Genomic DNA, 19,846 nt, shown 5'->3' with positions numbered 1-19,846 from the left:
GACTGCACTTCAAAATTAATCCATTGCTTGTAAATTCCATAACATACAGAATTATTACCGATTCACAGGACCATTCCAGAGTCTCGGCAGCCCCACCAGGGGAGGTGGGCGCTGCTGAAGTAGGTCTGAAAACACAAGGGTACTTCAAAATAAAAGCATCCTCAGAGGAGTTAGAATAATTATGGGCAGAATTTAACAGATGGCATTCCAAGGAGCATTAATTGGCTAAAGGTGAGATTTCTGCCCCACACTCGGGAGGAAGTCCCACCTCAGAGATCTGATGGCCATTCTGGCAACTCTGTAGTCCCTGTCGTGTTCTGGGACTACAAGCAGTCCCACTAGTCAATCCGGAGCTAGAGTGCAGGAAGGTGCCAGGAGAGGGTGTCATGGCAGGGAAGGGAGGTAAGGCCCCCTGAGAAGGTTAAGGAGGGGTGAAGGGTCTTGATGGAGAGACTGGGGGCAGGGAGAAGAGGAGGTGGGTGTCTTCCAATCGGGAAAGGAGGCCAGTGAGGGATGTATCACCCCTTGCTGTAAATTAGGCAGAACCTGAGGGAAATCTGTTCTCACAACACTGTCCCCACATCCCCCGCCCCGACCCAGCCCCTGCCTTACCATTAATATCAGTCCAAGATTCTAACAATTCAGCATGTATACTATTTTTTGTGCTATTCAAAACTGTTAGATCCGAAATGACTACTGGTGAAAAGCACTTGTTCACATTGGGCTTTGCATTACATGGAATTTACAATGATATCTTAACTGCCAAGTAAGCTCTACAATTTACAATCCACGATCAAGAGTCCTGTTCATTCTGGACAAAGGACTACCAACTTCCAGCTAGCCACTGGGATCCAAAGTGCCAACATCTTCATCTGTTGTGAGCGAAATTTTAGTAATGAGTAAAAGGTGTGTCAATCATTGACTACTTACAGGAAGAAGAGAGACTTCAGGCCAACAAAGGTCTTTTGTGTGATACTTCCTATTAAGTTGTTGTCCACAATGCTATAACAGAAGGATGATTTGGATTACCAGATGACTGATCTCTTAAATATTCATAATTCTTTACAAATATAGCACTTTAGTGCACATAGCATACATCAAAGTCAGCATTAGGAATTGGATGGGTTCATTGAATTTGCAATCTGAAGTAATTAGATTTGAGATAATTTTGGTTATCACAGGATCAGAACTGGCTATGCCTTTTTAAAAAAAAAGTCTCACTTGTAATCAGAATTACTGTTCTTTTACATTTGAACAATATCATTGTGGGGTTCCTATTAATCATAATAGGTGGTAACATGTCAATCTGGAGCCTTAGCAATACTAGGTAGACAATGAAAAGGGTATGTTTCTAAGTATGTATATAAAGGTATGACATCAGACTCCCAAAACAACTGTTCTACTCGGGACTTGGTAGCGACAGGAGATTCCCAGGAGGAGCAGTGAAACACTTTAAGGATGTCCTCAAAGCATTCCTGAAGAGATCAAAACATCCCCACCAACTCATTGGAGTGTCTGGTTTGTGACTGACCAAAATAGAGAAGGTTCATTCGGGAAGACACCAGGCAGATCAAGGGACTTCATCGGGAACATGTGGAGGCAAAGTTGAGGTGTTGGAGGGAGCGCACAAACTTCCAAAAAAAGCCAATCCATCTGAACCTCCAAGCACCACCTGCTTAGCAAGTGGCAGAGTCAGCATATCGTGCATCGGACTTATCTGCCATCTCAAAGAGCCCATTGAAACTGAATGGAAGCAAGTCATCCTTGATCTCGAGGGACTGCCTAAGGAAGCGAGATGTATCTAAATCCTGGTAATCAAATGACTGGGTATGTGTCTATGTCTTAGATGTTATTTTTGGGGAATACCTATACATTTCAGTGCAATTTGAAGAGGGGTGGAATGCAACATCAGCTCCAAATCTATAAAATAGTGGAATTGGAGAAAATACAGTCTTGCGATAAGCATCCATAAGACATGGTAGCCTGGTTGGGAAGCATCATGGTTAGTATGATTCTTTCTGAATCTCTGTCTGTGAGGGGTATTTAATTCCCATTATGGTGAGGGTCGTTTATTGAATCCCTGCTAAACCAAATGGGAGAGAAGGGTAATTGTCTTACAACAATTAGTTGTCCAATTCCTTTAGTCTAGTTCAAAGGAGGTATCTCATTTCTGTTTCAAGAGCCTCGGTCAGGTCTTGGGACTTGTCTTGAATTTGATGTGCTGCAATGATCTTGTCCACTGTTCTCCATCCTGCACAGAAGCCACACTGTGGTTTCTTTCTTATTTCCCAAACTGAGAGATTGGGAAATAAGCCATCACTTATAAAGAGGGAAATCAAAATCAAAACAGCTTTTTGTTTACCGACAGGTGGTGAGAGGAGAAATCAGGGCTGTTTAAATTAAACCCACTCCCTCCTGTCTTTAACGCATTCAATTCAGGACAGATGGCAACCTCTTAAACTTGCAAAGGCTCAAGACTTCATTTGCAGTATTTGCAATTGGTTATGCAAATTGAGACTTGGTCTAACATCACACGTGAGACGACATCAACCTAGACTGTAAACTATATTTTTTACTTGTTGAACACTCATCCATCGAAGCAACGGGAGAATCCATCATCATCTCATTTCTACAGCTAGAGTCTAATTAAAATTAATCAACTGGAAAAAGATTTCGAACTGATGAACCCTCTACTAAATTAGAAATGAACTTCTTCAATAAAGCTTGATGCAAATGCTCGGAATTTGGTGGTGTTTGGCAGCAGCCAACAGAAGTGTGTGAGATTACCACAGGTCAGCTCAACTTCATCTTTTTGCTCTCCTTCTGGTAAGGTGCCTAACATACCATAGTGGGAAAACACTGAGTGTAACAATCACAGTTTCACTACATTACATTGCAAAGTGTATGACGTGTATTGTCCATATTGTAAGTTGCAGAATATTTCTTTACAGATATGGAAGAAAACTAGAAGATACCCTGGATCACTCTGAAGGTGACACCCAGCAGTAGCTCGTATTTTCAGATGTGAAATGTTGTGTGGGGGAACCATAGAGAAATAAAATAACAAAATATACTTTATTGTATCATAAGCTTTAGGTTGACCATGGAAAAGGCCAAGGGACAATCTAGAATAAGAATAATTAACTGGGGGAAAGCCAACTCCAGATGGGTAAGAATGGATCTGACCCAGATAAATTGGAATCAAAGCTGACATGCAAAGCTGTAACTGAACAATGGGCTGCCTTAAAGAAGAGAGAGTTTAGGCAAAGTCAAGGTATGTTCCCACAAAGGCAAAAGGTACAGCATACCAATCCAGTGCTCTCTAGATGAAGATATAGGGATTAAGATGAAGAAGGAAAAAATGTGTCAGACAGATAATAAAATCGTGAACCAGGCTGAATATAGAAGGTTCAGAGGTGAATTGAAAAAGCAAGTAAGAGAATCGAAGAGAGAGAGTTAGAAAAGACTGACAGCTAACATAAAAGGGAATCCAAGAGTCTTCTGTAGACATGTAAATGGGTGGTAAAAGGAGGAGTAGGGCCAATTAGGGACAAAAAAGGGGATTTACACATGGGAGCAGGGGGCATGGCTCAGGTATTAAGTGAATATTTTGCATCTGTCTTTACCGAGGAAGAAGATGCTGTACAAGTCATGGCAAAAGAGGAGGTAGTTCAGACACTTGAAGCGTTTAAATTGATAAGGAGGAGGTATTGGATAAACTGTCTGTACTTTAAGTTGGTAAGGTACCAAGACCAGATGAGGTGCATCTAAGGATTCTGAAGGAAGTGAGAATGGAAAGTGTGGGGCCACTGGCCATAATTTTTCAATCTTCATTAGGTTCAGGGATAGTGCCAGGGGACTGGCGAATTGCAAATGTTACACATTTGTTCAAAAAACGGTGTGAAGATAAGCCCAGCAACAACAGGCCAGTCAGTTTAACCTCAATGGTGTGGAAGCTTCTAGAAACAATAAGTTTGGACAAAATTAATAGTCACTTGAGAAAATGTGTGTCAATTAAGAAAAGCTAGCACAGATTTGTTAAGGGAAAATTGTGTTTAACCAATTTGTTTAAATATTTTGATGAGGTAAAGAGGGTTTAAGAGGGTAATGCTGTTGATGTGATGTACCTGGACTCCCAAGAGACATTTGATAAAATGCCATATAACGTACTTGTGAGCAAAGTTGGAGCTCATGGAATAAAAAGGACAGTAGCAACATGGATATGAAATTGGCTGAGTGACAGAGAGTGGTTGTTACTGGTTGTTTTTCAGATTGGAAGAAGGTTTAAAGTGGAGTTCCCCAGTGTTAGGACTCCTGCTCTTCCTGATATACATTAATGAACTACAGCTTGGTGTACAGGGCACACGTTTCATTGTTGAATTTTATGGCTGAAACCATCAAAAATGTCAATATTCTCAATCCTAATCCTCCTCCTGATTCCACAATCTCCTCTGATTTTCAAGTTGCAGATGGTTTAAGCATGTACCTCTTACATTCCTCCCCCATCACTCACCACAACCTTACCCTTATGGCTTTGTTCTTTCAGATATGCAAGAAATGAAACTTGGCCTGGCCAGACAGTGGATGAAGAACAAGTTGAGGATATTGATGACACACTATTATTTAATTTCACATTCTCAGCCACTAGGTCAGATACTGACACTGAGTATATCACAGAGGATAGATTGTATGTGGTGAGACACTAGGCGCAGGTGCCAGCTTGCTGAAGAGTAAGGTTGCACACAAGTTCTCTTGCAGAGGACTCAGACAAGGATTTTAATGGATTAGGTGACAGAAGAATGCTGAAAGACGTACACAACAAAATCCTTGGTGTATTTGGTAATGTGTCAAAGCGTTCAACATCAGAGAGCTTCAAGGAATTCATTGCCAACTTGGCAAATGGCTATGGGTGAAGCTTGGAGTTTGATATCTATTTTCGCATCAAAGTGGTGGCCAACTCCATCTACACACATGTGGGCTTAACTATACCACAATGTCTGATGGCTGATATCTCAACCTCCTTTGCTGCACAAGCAACTTCAACAAAAGTCTGAGTGATACAGTGAGAGCTCGGACTGCTGCCATCATAGTTACGGATACCAGTGTTCAAAGGGGCTTGCAGGGTATCATGGGAGTCCAACAATCTGTCCTCCAACAGATTACTAGGGTTACTGAGCTGCTATCCCAGGGGAGTGGCAGTGGTTTCAAGGGGCATGACCCTGCTGTCCTCTCTCAAGCTGGGCAGCATTGGTGCTGCCACTCTGCCAGTGCCCTTGTTGTTGCCTGTCAGGGAGCCAGCTCAGGCTGCTTCCATCCATGTCAGGAAGCTGCTGTCTGAAGCTGGCCCTTCTGGGCCCAGAGTTGCTTGCAGTTATCCTCCACTGAATATCAGCACCCTTGCACCAGCCATACTGTAGCCACTAGGACAAAACTGTGTGGGAACACAGGACAGGCAAAGGCACATGGAAGACAAGCAATAAGAGAATGCATAAGGGTGATTAGTTTACATTTGTATGCCATATGGCATGAAATTGTGGAACTGTTGTTGAATGGGGAATTGGGGTTGACATTACTGATATTTAACTAGTTCTCTGCCTATAGCCGGGCTGCAATGTGCATGCAGTCAATGGCAATCTGCACCATGGGAAAGCCTGTAGTTCAAGCAAATCCTCACACTCACTCCACCTGCTTGTCTTTAGCAATGAAATTGGCTCCCTTTGAACAGAGTGCCTCAGTGACCTCCCTTACACAACAGTGAACAGCAAACTGAGATGTCGCTAATGTCTCCAGCACCAACGTGGAAGGAGCCACAGGCATAAGAGATTCATCACCACGGTCGCCTTTACAACCACTGCTAAAGCAGTCCTTTCCCTGCTCTGTGAAGTTGGAGCTGTGGCTGCAGCAGGTGGCAGATTTTAGTGAAGGCGACTTTAGTGAATTGTAGACATGTCACACATTATCCCTCGCTGAGATTCAGATAGGAGAGTTGGTCCTGAACACCCTAGGTGGATATGGCCTGCAGCTGAGAATGCCTATTACCCTACTTCTGTGCTTGGCCTCTGCTCATTCTCTCATCATGCTCTATTCCAAGATCAAGGTCCATTAGTATACTCATGTCTGGGAACAATTGGGAGTGACAAGGTATTGGAGGTGTTGGCAGGCTTAAAAGTGGACAAATCTCCAGGTTCGGATGATTTGTGTGCCACGCTGCTGAGGGAGGCAAAGGAGGAGATCGCAGGGGCTCTGACCCAAATTTTTAACTCCTCTCTGACCACGGGGGAGGTGCCAGAGGACTGCAGAACAGCTAATGTGGTTCCGCTATTTAAGAACGGTTGTAGAGATAAGCCAGGGAACTACAGGCCAGTGAGTCTCACGTTAGTGGTAGGGAAACGATTGGAGAAAGTTCTGAAGGAGAGCATGTATCTCCACTTGGAGAGGCAAGGTTTGATCATGGATAGTCAGCATGGCTTTGTCAGAGAGTGGTCATGCCTAACAAATTTGATTGAATTTTTTGAGGAGGTGACCAGGTGTGTAGATGAGGGTAGTGCAGTTGATGTAGTTTATATGGATTTCAGCAAAGCCTTTGACAAGGTCCCACATGGGAGACTTATAAAGAAGGCAAATGCACATGGGATACAGGGTAATTTGATAAGCTGGATTCAAAATTGGCTTAGTTGTAGGAGGCAGAGGGTGATGACAGAAGGATGCTTTAGTGACTGGAAGCCAGTGTCCAGTGGCATACCACAGGGATCTGTGCTGGGTCCCCTATTATTTGTCATTTATTTAAACGATGTAGATGACTATGTGGGGGGTAGGATTAGTAAGTTTGCAGATGACACAAAGATTGGCCGGGTGGTTAACAGTGAGGTTGAGTGTCTTGGGCTCCAGGAAGATATAGACGGGATGGTCAAATGGGCAGATAAGTGGCAGATGGAATTTAACCCTGAAAACTGTGAGGTGATACACTTTGGAAGGAGTAATTTGACAAGGAAGTATTCAATGAACGGCATGACACTAGGAAGTTCTGAGCAACAAAGGGACCTTGGTGTGTGTGTCCATAGATCTCTGAAGGCGGAGGGACACGTTAGTGGGGTGGTGAAAAAGGCATATGGGACACTTGCCTTTATCAATTGAGGCATAGATTACAAAAGTACAGAGGTCATGTTGGAGTTGTATAGAACCTTAGTGAGGCCACAGCTGGAGTACTGTGTGCAGTTCTGGTCGCCACATTATAGGAAGGATCTGATTACACTGGAGGGGATGCAGAGGAGATTCACCAGGATGTTGCCTGGGATGAAACATTTAAGTTATGAAGAGAGGTTGGATAGACTTGGGTTGTTTTTGTTGGAGCAGAGAAGACTGAGGGGCGACCTGATCGAGGTGTACAAGATTATGAGGGGCATGGACAGGGTGGATAGGGAGCAGCTGTTCATCTTAGTTGAAGGGTCAGTCACAAGGGGGCATAAGTTCAAGGTGAGGGGCAGGAAGTTTAGGGGGGATGTGAGGAAAAACCTTTTTACCCAGAGGTTGGTAACGGTCTGGAATGCACTGCCTGGGAGGGTGGTGGAGGCGGGTTGCCTCACATCCTTTAAAAAGTACCTGGATGGGCACTTGGCACGTCATAACATTCAGGGCTATGGGCCAAGTGCTGGTAAATGGGATTAGGTAGGTAGGTCAGGTGTTCCTCACGTGTCGGTGCAGACTGGATGGGCTGAAGGGCCTCTTCTGCACTGTGATTCTGTGAATTGGTTTGTACAGCAGCGCTGATGTCAACAAAATATAATTCAGAACCTGCAACATCACTCCCAGTAGACTTTTGAAACTTTAAAGAACAATGGATAATGCCAAAATGTGTAGAATTGTAGCAACAGCCAAAATAATTCAATTATTCAATCTGCAACAAACCTATAAATAGTTGATGATCCCTTTAAATAGCGCTGGTGGGGTGTCCCTTCTTAGCATGTGTTCCATTATGTGAGCTTAAGAGAGGATGTGACTGGAACAGAGCTCCAAAATAGTACCACTAGCACCAAGTCAGCATTAAACGCTGATTGACATCAAGGTCTGCATACTTCTGGTGAATGTTACTTGTGCAAGTGCAAACATCTGTACCAAGCTGGCATTCGGCACTCTTCATGGCAATGTGTGCGACACACTGCAGAAACCATTTTGGAATTGTAAGGGCACTCGTAGCACCAAAAAAATGATGCTGCTACTGAGCCCAATTTCTTGCCCAAAATGTTTTTACTTCATGTTCTTTACCATCTGATTGGCACAGGCAGTTGCCTGGTATTGTTGCCACCTTACAATTGAAGAATGTAGGTGTGATTCCTTTATTCAGCTTTTGTTTATCATCCCTACATGAGAAGTAGAGAGATGGTAGGCTAAGACCATGGCGTCTCCCTGCACAAAGCAGAAAGAATTGGAAGAGAGAATCATTGCCTGTATGATTGGCCAGCTTGCATTAGGTATATCGAAGAGAATGTTCGGGAAATCACAAAGCAGGCGCTTGCTTCATTCAGTAACGACAAGTGCATGACACCTTGGTCACATTTGGAAACACCAAGTAGAAGATGGAAAGTCCCCGCCCCTCATTGGAGGTTAAATTATCCCAAGAAATTTGAATTTAAAAATCTGGATAAGATTTCTCATATACTATTCTCCTGTGCACTTAGTGGAAGTTACGAAAGACAAATACTCTCTGAATTGTTAAAAATAATAACAGAATATGCTGTAAACACTCTCAGGTTTGGCAGCATCTGTGGAGAAGGGAGGGAGGCAGAAAACAGGAAACTATAGGCCGGTTAGCTTGATGTCTGTCATGGGGAAGTTGTTAGAATTGATCATTAAGGAGGTTATAGCTGGGAACTTAGAAAAGCTCATGGTAATTGGGGAGAATCAGCTTGGTTTTGTGAAAGGGAAGTCATGTTTAACTAATTTATTGGAGCTTTTTGAAGGAATAACATACGCTGTGGATAAAGGGGAGCCTGTAGATGTACTGTATTTGTATTTCCAGAAGGCATTTGATAAGGGGCCACATCAAAGGTTGTTGCAGACAATAAAAGCTCATGGTGAAGGGGGTAACATATTAGCATGGATAGAAGATTGGCTGGCTGGCAGAATGCAGAGAGTATGCATAAGTGGGTATTTTTCTGATGGGCAGGATGTTACGAGTGGAGTCCCACAGGAGTCTGTACTGAGGCCTCAACTTTTTACAATTTACATCAATGACTTAGATGAGGGGAGTGAAGACATGGTAGCTAAATTTGCAGATGACACAAGGATAGGTAGGAAAGTATGTTGTGAAGAGGATTGGAGGTTGCAGATGGATATAGATAGGTGGAGTGGGTGGGCAAAGATCTGGCAAATGGAGTTTAACGTGGGAAAATGTGAAGCTGTTCACTTTGGCAGGAAGAACAAAAAAAAGAGTATTACTTAAATGGAGAATGGCTGCATAATTCTGAGGTGCAGAGGGATCTAAGTGTTCTGGTACGTGAGTCACAAAAAGTTAGTATGCAGGTACAGCAAGTAATTAAGAAGGCCAATGGAATGCTATCCTTTATTATGAGAGGGATTGAACATAAAAGTAAGGATGTTATGCATCAGTTATACAGGGCGTTGGCGAGACCGCACCTCGAATACTATGTGCAGTTTTGGTCTCCTTATTAAAGGAAGGATGTAAATGCATTAGAGGCGGTTCAAAGGAGGTTTACTAGATTGATACCTGGAATGAGTGGGTTGTCTTATGAGGAAAGGTTGGACAGACTGAGCTTGTTTCTACTCGAATTTAGAAGAGTGAGGGGTGATTTGATTGAAGTTTACAAGATCCTGAATGGTCTTGACAAGGTAGACGTCGAAAGGATGTTTACTCTTGTGGGTGAGTCCAGAACTAGGGGGCACTGTTTTCAAATGAGGGGTCACCCTTATAGGACAGAGACGAATTTTTTTCTCCCAGAGGGTTGTGCCTCTCTGCCTCAGAACTCTGCCTCAGAAGGTGGTGGAGGCAGAGTCATTGAATATTTTTAAGGCGGATGTAGATAGATTCTTGTTAGGCAAGGGAATCAAAGGTTATTGGGGGTAGATGGGAAGGTGGAAATCGAAACACAAGAAGATCAGCCATGACCTTATTGAATGACGGAGAAGGCTTGAGGAGCCGAATGGTCTACTCCTGTTCCTATTTCTTATGTTCTCATGTTCTCTCTCCAAAGAAGCTGGCAGACTAGCTGAATATTTATAGCAGTTTCTGTCTTTATTTCAGATTTACAACATCCTCAGTATTTCGCTTTTGTATCTCTCGATTATTGATCTATTACCACTTCTAAATTGCCTGAAGTATTGCAAAACAGTCAGCATTTAATTTTTGTTTATGCACTCAAGGCTTGGTTTACCACTGCTTAAAACTGGAAGGTTTTCAATGTAAAATAAGATAATTAAACCATATTAGGAAAAGCATTCCAGAGGTTGAACACAAAACTATGTGAAACACTTACAGCCACTCAAGCTGATGGAGGTCTCGGAAGAGTCCCGGCTTCAGTACAGAGATTTGATTGTGGCTCAGAAATCTAGTGTAAGAGAGTAAAAGGATTATTGCTGTTAAAAGGTAGGAAAACTTGCATTGATACTGCACCTTATTACCTCCCTTTAAAAAATGTCTCAAAGCGCTTTATGCGAATTACTTCGGCTCAAAAGAGTCTTATTGGACTTGAAATGTTAACTCTGTTTCTCTCTCCACAGATGTTGCTAGACCTGCTGAGTTTTCCAGCACTTCCTGTTTACATTTCATGCAAATTATTTTTCACTGTTTTAAAGTGAAATGCTGTAGACAATTTGCACTTAGTATGGTCCCACAAACAGCAGTCTGCTTTGCAGTTGTTCATTAAGGTTGTGGGATGGCTAGGCTACCAGGAGAACTCCCTGCTCTTCTCCAATTAATGCAATGAAATCCTTAACCTCTAACTGAACAGGCAAATGGATACTCAGTTTAGTGTCTCATCCAAAGAACAGCACGTGTGACAATCCAGCATTCCCTCAGTACTGGACCACAGTGACATCCTGGAATTGGTAGCTCTGTGATGTGGGTGCATACGCACCAAGAATTCTGAGTTGAGGGGGCCCCAAAGCTTATTATTAATCTTAGAACTCTGAATATTTGGGAGAACTTCATCACATCAGTTGGATAAAAGCAAAATACTGCGGATGCTAGAAATCGAAAACAAAAACATAACATTTTGAAAAACTCAGCAGATCCAGCAGCACCTGTGGAGAGAGGAAGAGACTTAATGTTTCAAGCCTGTATGAAGAAGGGTCATACAGACTTGAAACATTGGCCGGGATTTTCCGGCCCCGTCGCGGGTGGGACCTGCTGTGGACGATGCGGCATCCCAGCTAGGAGTCCATTGACTTGCAGCGGGACTGGAAGATCGTAGCGGCGGGCTGGCATGGAAAATCCCGCCCATTAACTTTGCTCCTCTCTCCACAGATGCTGCTAGACCTGCTGAGTTTTCCCAACATTTTTTGTTTTTGTATCAATTGGAACTGGATTCATAGCTAGGTGAAAGAACATCCTAACTCACTGTGCCATCCAGCTTGCTTACAGGCAAGTATTTTGTACAGATTATTGGTGAACTTTACATTGAACCTTGTGGAGTTTTAGAGGGGCCATAAAAACAAAGGTACTCCTTCAAAATCACAAAGGCTTGTTATTGAACATAAGTAATATTCAGGTCTATCATTTCCCCCGAGTGGAATGACTTGACAAGACCACAAGCATTTAAATACTTACAGTTTCTTCAGCTGGAAAAGTCCTGAAAAGGCTTTGCTAGTTATGGAATGAATCAAATTGTTTTGCAATGCCCTGTGGAAGAAAACACAGAAATCTACTTTAAAAATCAGGTGAAAAAGATGCAAGGCTACAACTGTAAGGCTACTGACCCTAACAATACACAACCACAGGCAAAGCACAGAAAATTTCAGTTGAATTTTCAGAGTGAGTGTGATATTTGATAGACCTTGCACAGAATGTGATCCAGCCTGCAGGGTCTGCTCCACCTGAGATGAAATTAGAGTATCAATGACCGGTGTTTCAATGGCGACATCTAAGCTCACTTAGTCATTGTGAAGGTGCATGTTTAACACCAGTTCATATGCCTCCCAAGTAATTTTTAAGTATTTGTATAAGGTGCAACAGTAGGATAACAAGAATTTAAAAAATTCTTTCACAGAATTTGAATGTCTCTGGCAAGTCCAACATTTGTAGTCAATCCCTATTGTCCTTGAAAAGCTTGTGGTAAGTTGCCTTCTTAAACCACTGTGGTCCATCTGGTACAGGTACATCCACAGTGCTGTTAGGGAGGGAGTTCCAGGGTTTTGATCCAGTGACAGTGAAGGAATGGCGATATAGTTCCAAGTCAGGATGGTGTATGCTTTGGAGGGGAACTCGAAGGTAGTGGTGTTTCCATGCATCTGCTGCCCTTGTCTTTCTAGGTGGTAGAGGTTGTGGGTTTGAAAGGTGCTGTCAAAGAAGCCTCGGTGAGTTCCTGCAGTACACCTTTTAGATAGTACATATTGTGTGTCAGTGGTGGAGGGAGTGAATGTTAAGGTTGGTGGATAGGGTGACAATCAAGCATCATTGCCTGGCACTTGTATGGTGCAAAATCAGTACAGCCTTTTGAAAAATGCCAGCTTTCAATCTGATATTGTTGTGATGACCTTTTTTGCCCAACAATGGCTTCCGTTTCATGTACATCTTCCAGAATCTCCACTGATGGAGCAATGAATGGAGGGTACCTTGGAAACACTGGAAAACCCTTTTTTAATGGTTGCTGTATATGACAGAATCTATTCAACAATAATCAGTTCTGTAATTTGACAGGGTTGTTATTACAGTGGATCCACTTGATTTACACTGTTCAATGGACAAAAACAGCATGTGCTGTTTGGAAAGTAGCTATCTGATCTTGAAAGCCCTGGGAAACAGAAGCATGCATCATGGTCATCATGCTCTGGAAGCTGTTCTGCAGGGTGCTGTCTATTCTCTGTGCTGTTGCTACCAGAGCTGTAATGTGTGCTTCAGAAGAGTTAGGGGCAGCAACTAGTCCCTGGCCACTTCTTACTTGGGGCTCTGCTGCTGGTTCCATTGAAGCTGCCACAAACTTCATTGAAGCCCGCACTACAGAAAAAAATATTGCCACAAATGGAAGACTGATGACAAAGTGTTTTAGCGATGAGGATTGAGGGATAAATGTTCACCTGGACAGTGGGAAAATTCCCATTTTTATTCTATAGTGCTAAAGGATCATTTAGGTAGGGGTCTTAGTTTAAAGTCTTATTCGCAAGGCGGCACTTCCAATGGTGCAGAGCTTCCTCAGTACCATACTGGAATGACAAGCTAGGCTATGTGTTCAAATCTCTGATGTGGTGCCTAATTTGGTGTCCTTCTGATTCAGAGGTGAGAGTGCTACCACCTGAGCCGAGGCTAACAGCAAAAAGTAAAATTAAAGCCAAAAAATAAAATAAACGGGCATAAAATAGGAAAGAACAGAAGAAATAACGGCTGAAAGACAGGTCAGATTCAAAGGTTAAACTTGTTTGTTTTAATTTTTAATTATTTTGATTTGGTATTTATGTTTGTTGATTGATGCCGCCAGAGCAAGGTTAACGTGGAGGATCATGGTCGCCAATGACCTCTTCAGGCATGGTAGGTATTGAGAGATTTATGTTTGTAGATTATGATTAATCTTGTTACAGTTATAATGTAAATCCTCCCAGAGTAATTTTTAATATCCATATGAGCTGAAAACTTACAAAACTGGCCACTTGAGGAAATCTTGGGGAAATTGTCATTATTCTGTTTAACAGTAAAAATGACATTAAATCAACATAAATCAAGATGAGAATTTTCTCCCCGTCGTGGGGGTTGTGTGGGAGCGGGCGTGGGTGTGCACGCAGCCGATCGCCGCCATCTTACGTGGGCGGGCCAATTAAGGCCCACCCAGCGTGACGCACGCTTGGAAGCGCTGAGCGCTCCTTGTGCGGGCGGGGGGTTGCCTGAGCTGGGGCCTGCGCTCTTTCGTGTATGTGTGCGAAAGAGTGCAGAAATCTCCCTGAGGCACAGAGCTGCCTCAGGGAGATTAGTTGCAGTTTAAAAAATTTTAACAAAGAAAAAAAAAATTTGTAGGACGTGTCTCCTCAGGTGAAACTGTCACATGAGCTGGGACATGTCTATGAATTTTATGTAAAATTTTTTCAAACCTTTAAAAAACCTTCATGAAGCCTCATGGATGAGGTTCCATGAAAAATGCGAAGGCCACCTGGGCTCTTCACTGACCCGCCAACCTTAAGGTTGGACGGGCAACTCAGTTTATTGTTTTAATTAATAGTTAACTGGCCTTAATAGGCCTTTGACAGTTTGGCAGGCGCACAACCAATTCGGGTGCGTGCCTGCCAGACTGAAAACCTGAATGATGCGTGGTGACGTCGGGACGCACACCGAGCGAGCCCTGCCCCCACTTGCCAAGCCAAAGATTCTGCCCCAAGATGTGATTAGCTTGTTATATATAGATTCAGATACATCAGATACATACATGTTTTGCTATTTGTTTCCATTTTTTGAATTTTAACAATAGAAAAAGTTCAACATTGTTTAAAAAAAAAAGAAAACTTGTGTCTTGTACAGATATGTTGGCAAAATCCTACATTCCACACTACAAGACAACTGCCTTCTCAAACTTATAGTTTGCATTAAGTTGGTTATTAATATATGTCTCCTCACAGGATCATTACTGGCTGCTATTCAGCTTTCACTGTCTTCTGAAATTCCATGAAAACAGTTTGCCTGAACTACCTCCCCTTCCCAGTGGCGAACCCATGGATCCAATTTTATGGTTCGGGTCCGCTTCCAAGTTAAGGGAGCCAGGGGGGTCCTTGATTCCAGGTGCAGGCCCGTCACTGGCCTGTTAAGTGCCTCATTGGCACAAGATGTAGCAGGTCTTCTCACAAAGAGGTGACACAGGGTCTCACCAGTTCTCCAGCCAGCAGCCAGGACACCCATTGCATCCACAAGATTCCATCTCTTTCTGAATGGGGAAGAATTAGATGTATATGCTGAATAGCCATATAATCCCAAAATGTTGTAATGGAGGTTATTTTTGTGCCTTCTTGCTGTTTTTTATTGTCCTTGTGTACTTAATCTGATGCTTGGGAATTGGGTAACTTATGTAGAATTGCCAGTCCCTTTCCCACACAGTGTCAGCATGTTGCATGTACTTCAATGTGATGATAATAGTCAAGTGGGAAGGGAATTTGCCTCAAGATGTCTGTTCATGTACTATCTATAAGTTGCAGTTCTTTTTAGCATAAGAACAAATGAAGAACAAATGAGAGGCACTAATGAGGTGAAGAGGGAGTGGCTCAGAGGATTCAGTTTATCAATGGATGCTTCTCCACAGGGGGAGGGGGGCGTGGGGTAACTGACTATCATCACTAAGAGTAGAAATATCTCCCTAAAAGACTGGTCAATACCAATAATTGTACATCCATCTCCCATAATATCATTTCTGGATCTTATCTGCTTGACACAGGTTTGCCCTTCACCTCTGGCTCAAATTTGGCCAAGCTATAAATGGCTAAATTAAAAGCAAAATACTGCGGATGCTGCAGATCTGAAATAAAAACAGAAAGTGCTGGAAAAACTCAGGAGGTCTGGCAGCATCTGTGGAGAGAGAATCAGAGTTAATGTTTTGAGTCCAATATGTCTGTTCTACAGAACTCAGTTCAGCACTTTCTGTTTTTATTATACATGGTCAAAGTTAAGTTAGCAATCAGCCAGAACTTGGTTATCAGGGTTCAAGGGCTAAATAATTTGTTCTTTTGATATTAGAGAAATACTCACAGTATATCCAGTTGTCGGTATCTAATGAACTGGTCATCAACAAGGGTTGTGATGTTGTTATGCATTAGCTTCCTAGATCGAGGCAGAGATGCAGAAAGATATAAAAGCAGTTCTGGTTTTATATGAAAAGACACTTATTATAGCAATGAGTTCTTATCTGTACTCACTGGGTGTGAAAGTGGGGTCGGTAACATCTGTTGTTCAGGCACTACAATTGCCATTCATGGACCAAAATAGTGCCTGATTCATGTTTATGCACTCCTGCAAATTGCGCAGGACATCATAGTGGTGAAGGGGTTAGTGAGTGCACAGGTAATATCTGCTAGAAGTTTGCAAAGCAGACAGATCATGACTTCAATCAGTGTGGAACGCTGACTTGATGGCAGTGCTGCCATTTTGAAGCTCATCACTCCACCCTATGCATTCTCTTAAGCTCACATGGATGAAAACGTCTCAAGCAGGAAGTAAACCCCCACCACTGCTATATAAAAAGATCATCAACTACTTACAGGTTACATCCTGGTTGCTTTCTCCTGGCTAATAATATGGTTTTACAAGTGTTCGGTGCTTTCCATAGTTGTTTCAAATTGTACTGGTGTACAACCTATATACACATGTGCAGCATACATATGATGAAAGCCAAGCTGCTGCATATGAAAAGAAATGCGTTTCATTAGACCATTGGCCTGCTGAAACACTGTTTCTACTGCCTGGACTGTGCTGGAGGAGCTCTGCAATACTTGGTAGAGCTGGTGTCAAGATTCATGGTAGTCTGTTGCATTTTGAACAATCTTGTCAGCATGCGGAGACAGCCCTTGCCACCAGTTATACGACGAGTGACTGAGGAGCAGGAGCATGAGGGGGATGAAGAGCTGGAAGACGAAGGGAGGAAGAAACCTAGTCAGTCCCTTTCTGCCAGGCTGCTGTGAAGTGTTATACCTGTAACTACAACCCAATTCCCCATTCACCAACAGGCCAACAACTTTCCTTCTCTCTTGTCAATGACCATCACAGAATCCACTTGGCCACAATGCAGAAATAAAAGCCACCACAGAATGAACATTCTTAATCACCTTAGAAGCCAGGCACTAAAGGAAGGCACTGCATGCCTTTGTCTATCCTAGTGCTCCTGCGCAGTGCTGTCCCGTGGCTGCTGCACACCTTGTGGAAGGCTTGTGACTTTCAATGGAGGAGACTGCTGATGGCCTTGGGAGATGACCTTGAGAAGCCATGGTCTAGAAAGCCTAGCTGCATCTTACACCATCTCAGCATGAGAAATAGAACTGGGCTGACTGGTGGACAGACAACAATAAGGGCACTCGCAAAGTGGCAAGGATAAAAGCACAAATGCTGTCATCCCAAGAGAAGACGGCAGGATCATGCTCCATGGAGCCACTGCCACTCCTTCGAGGTGGTGACTCAGCAGCCTCCTGATAATTTTTTGGAGGACAGATTGCTGGGCTGAAAGAGTTAATGTTTCACCTGAAAGTTCCTTCGAACACGACCATCTATGATAGCAGAAAGTTGAACTTGCATGACAGCAGTCTAAACTTCCACTGCAGTACTCAGGTGTCGGTTGGCTGCTGCTTCCCTGCAATGGAAGTTGCGACATTGGCCATCAGATGCTGCATCATGCTTCAGTCCACAAGTATCGCAAATGGAGTTGGCTACCACTTCCACTCTGGAAAGGATGGACTCCAAGCTCGGTGCAAAGCTCATGCCATGTTGCTGGAGGACTCCTCCCTGCTCCTTCACACTGATGCAGGCTTTCAGGTAGGCCACCAAATGCACCAAATATTTAGCTGTGCATACCCATTCATCAACCGTCTGCAGGACAAAAGTGGATGCTGGAAATCTGAAAAAAAATAAAACAGAAAATGCTGGAACAGCAAATCTGGCAGCATCTGTGGAGAGCGAAAGAGTTAACATCTCAGGTCGATGATCTTTCACTTGAACAGTTTTGTTGAAAGACTATGTGACTTGAAACATTAACTCTTTCTCTCTCTCCATAGATGCTGCCAGACCTGCTGAGTATTTTCAGCATTTTCTGCTTTTATTTCAGCCTTCTTGTGTAGCCTGGTCCATTAAGTTCCCTTCTGAGTTATCTGCATTAGAACTCATAAGAAATAGAAGGAGTAGGCCATTTGGCCCCACGAGCCTGCTCCACCATTCAATAAGATCATGGCTGATTTGCTCATGTTTCAAATTCCACATTCACATCGACCTCTGATAACCTTTGATTCCCTTGCTAACAAGAATCTATCGACTTCCACCTTAAAAACGTTCAATGACCCTGCCTCCGCCGCCTTCTGAGGCACAGAGTTCCAAAGTCACATAACCTGCAGAGAAAAAATTTCTCCTCATCTTTGTCCTAAAAGGGTGACCCCTCATTTTAAAACAGTGCCCCCTAGTTCTGGAATCACCCACAAGGGGAAACATCCTTTTCATGTCCACCTTGTCAAGACAGTTCAGGATCTTATATACTTCAATCAAATCACTCCTCACTCTTCTGAACTCCAGTGGAAACTAGTCCGTCCAACCTTTCCTCATAAGACAACCCACTCATTCCAGGTATCAATCTAGTAAACCTCCTTTGAACTGCCTCCAATGCATTTACATCCTTCTTTAACTCATGTACTACTCATGTACTAGAACACCTAGATCCCTTTGCACCTCAGAATTCAGCTGTCGTTCTCTGTTTAAGTAATACTCTGCTTTTTTATTCCTCCTGCCAAACTTCACATTTTCCCACATTATACTCCATTTGCCAGATCTTTGCCCACTCACTCAACCTATCTATATCTGTCTGCAATCTCCTTATGTCCTCTTCACAACATACTTTCCTACCTATCCTTGTGTCATCTGCAAATTTAGCTACCATGCAATTGCTCCCCTCATCTAGGTCATTGACATAAATCGTAAAAAGTTGAGGCCCCAGCACAGAGCCCTGTGAGACTCCACTTGTAATACCCTACCAATCAGAAAAAGACCCATTTATGCATACTCTGTTTTCTGCCAGCCAGCCAATCTTCTATCCATGCTAATATGTTACCCCCTTCACCATGAACTTTAATTGTCTGCAATAACCTTTGATGTGGCACCTTTTCAAATGCCTTCTGGAAATACAAATATAGTACATCTACAGGCTCCCCTTTATCCACAGCGTATGTTATTCCTTCAAAAAGCTCCAATAAATTGGTTAAACATGACTTCCCTATCACAAAACCATGCTGATTCTTTTCGATTACCATGAGCTTTTCTAAGTTCCCAGCTATAACCTCCTTAATTCTAACAACTTCCCCACGACAGACATCAAGCTAACTGGCCTATAGTTTCCTGTTTTCTGCCTCCCTCCCTTCTTGAATAGAGGGGTTATATTTGCTGCTTTCCAGTCTGATGGAACCTTTCCAGAATCTAGCGAATTTTGGAAAATTAACACCAGAGCATCTACTACCTCATTAGCCTCCTCTAAGTCCCTAGGATGAAGTCCATCAGCACCGAGAGACTTGTCAGCCCATAGCTCCATCAGTTTGCTCAGTACTGCTTCCCCAGTGACTGCAATTTTACCAAGCTCCTCTCTCCCTTCCACCTCCTGATTTACAGCTATTACTTGAATGTTTTTGTATCCTGCATAGTGAACACAGAAGCAAAGTATTTGTTCATTTAATTCGCCATTTCTTTATTATTTACCATTAACTCCCCACTGTCACTCTCTAGAGGACCAACACTCATGCTTCTTACTCTTTTCTTTTTAAATACCTGTAGAAACTCTTAATGTTCGTTTTTGCATTTCTAGCTAGCTTCCTCTCATACTGTAATTCCTTTCTCCTGATTAACCTTTTAGTCATTCTCTGCTGTTCTTTATATGCTGACCAATCATCTGTCCTGCCACTCATCTTTGCGCGGTTATATGCTTTTTCCTTACATGAGGCTTTCCTTAACTTCTTTAGTTAACCA

At 42.9% G+C, this 19,846-nt stretch overlaps 1 protein-coding gene across 3 annotated transcripts in view; it reads right to left on the bottom strand.

Annotated features, from left to right (window-relative positions):
- The window catches only part of rxfp2l (relaxin family peptide receptor 2, like), a 155,835-nt gene that overhangs the window by 66,431 nt on the left and 69,558 nt on the right, over window positions 1–19,846 (bottom strand). For 2 of the 3 annotated variants that reach the window (XM_078547594.1, XM_078547595.1), the window contains exons 5-8: window positions 15,890–15,961; window positions 11,783–11,854; window positions 10,491–10,562; window positions 931–1,002 (exon numbers count right to left, since the gene is read on the bottom strand). In XM_078547594.1, the coding sequence (XP_078403720.1) occupies window positions 931–1,002; window positions 10,491–10,562; window positions 11,783–11,854; window positions 15,890–15,961 (288 nt within the window). Of the gene's footprint in view, window positions 1–930; window positions 1,003–10,490; window positions 10,563–11,782; window positions 11,855–15,889; window positions 15,962–17,371; window positions 17,414–19,846 lie in introns of those variants that run through there. The other variant, XM_078547596.1, reaches the window with a different exon arrangement.

The sequence above is a fragment of the Cetorhinus maximus genome, chromosome 8 (genome assembly GCF_964194155.1).
Source record: "Cetorhinus maximus chromosome 8, sCetMax3.hap1.1, whole genome shotgun sequence".
Lineage (NCBI taxonomy): Eukaryota > Metazoa > Chordata > Chondrichthyes > Lamniformes > Cetorhinidae > Cetorhinus > Cetorhinus maximus.
Note: the sequence above shows the minus strand (reverse complement) of the source record. Positions and strands in the feature narration are given on the sequence as shown.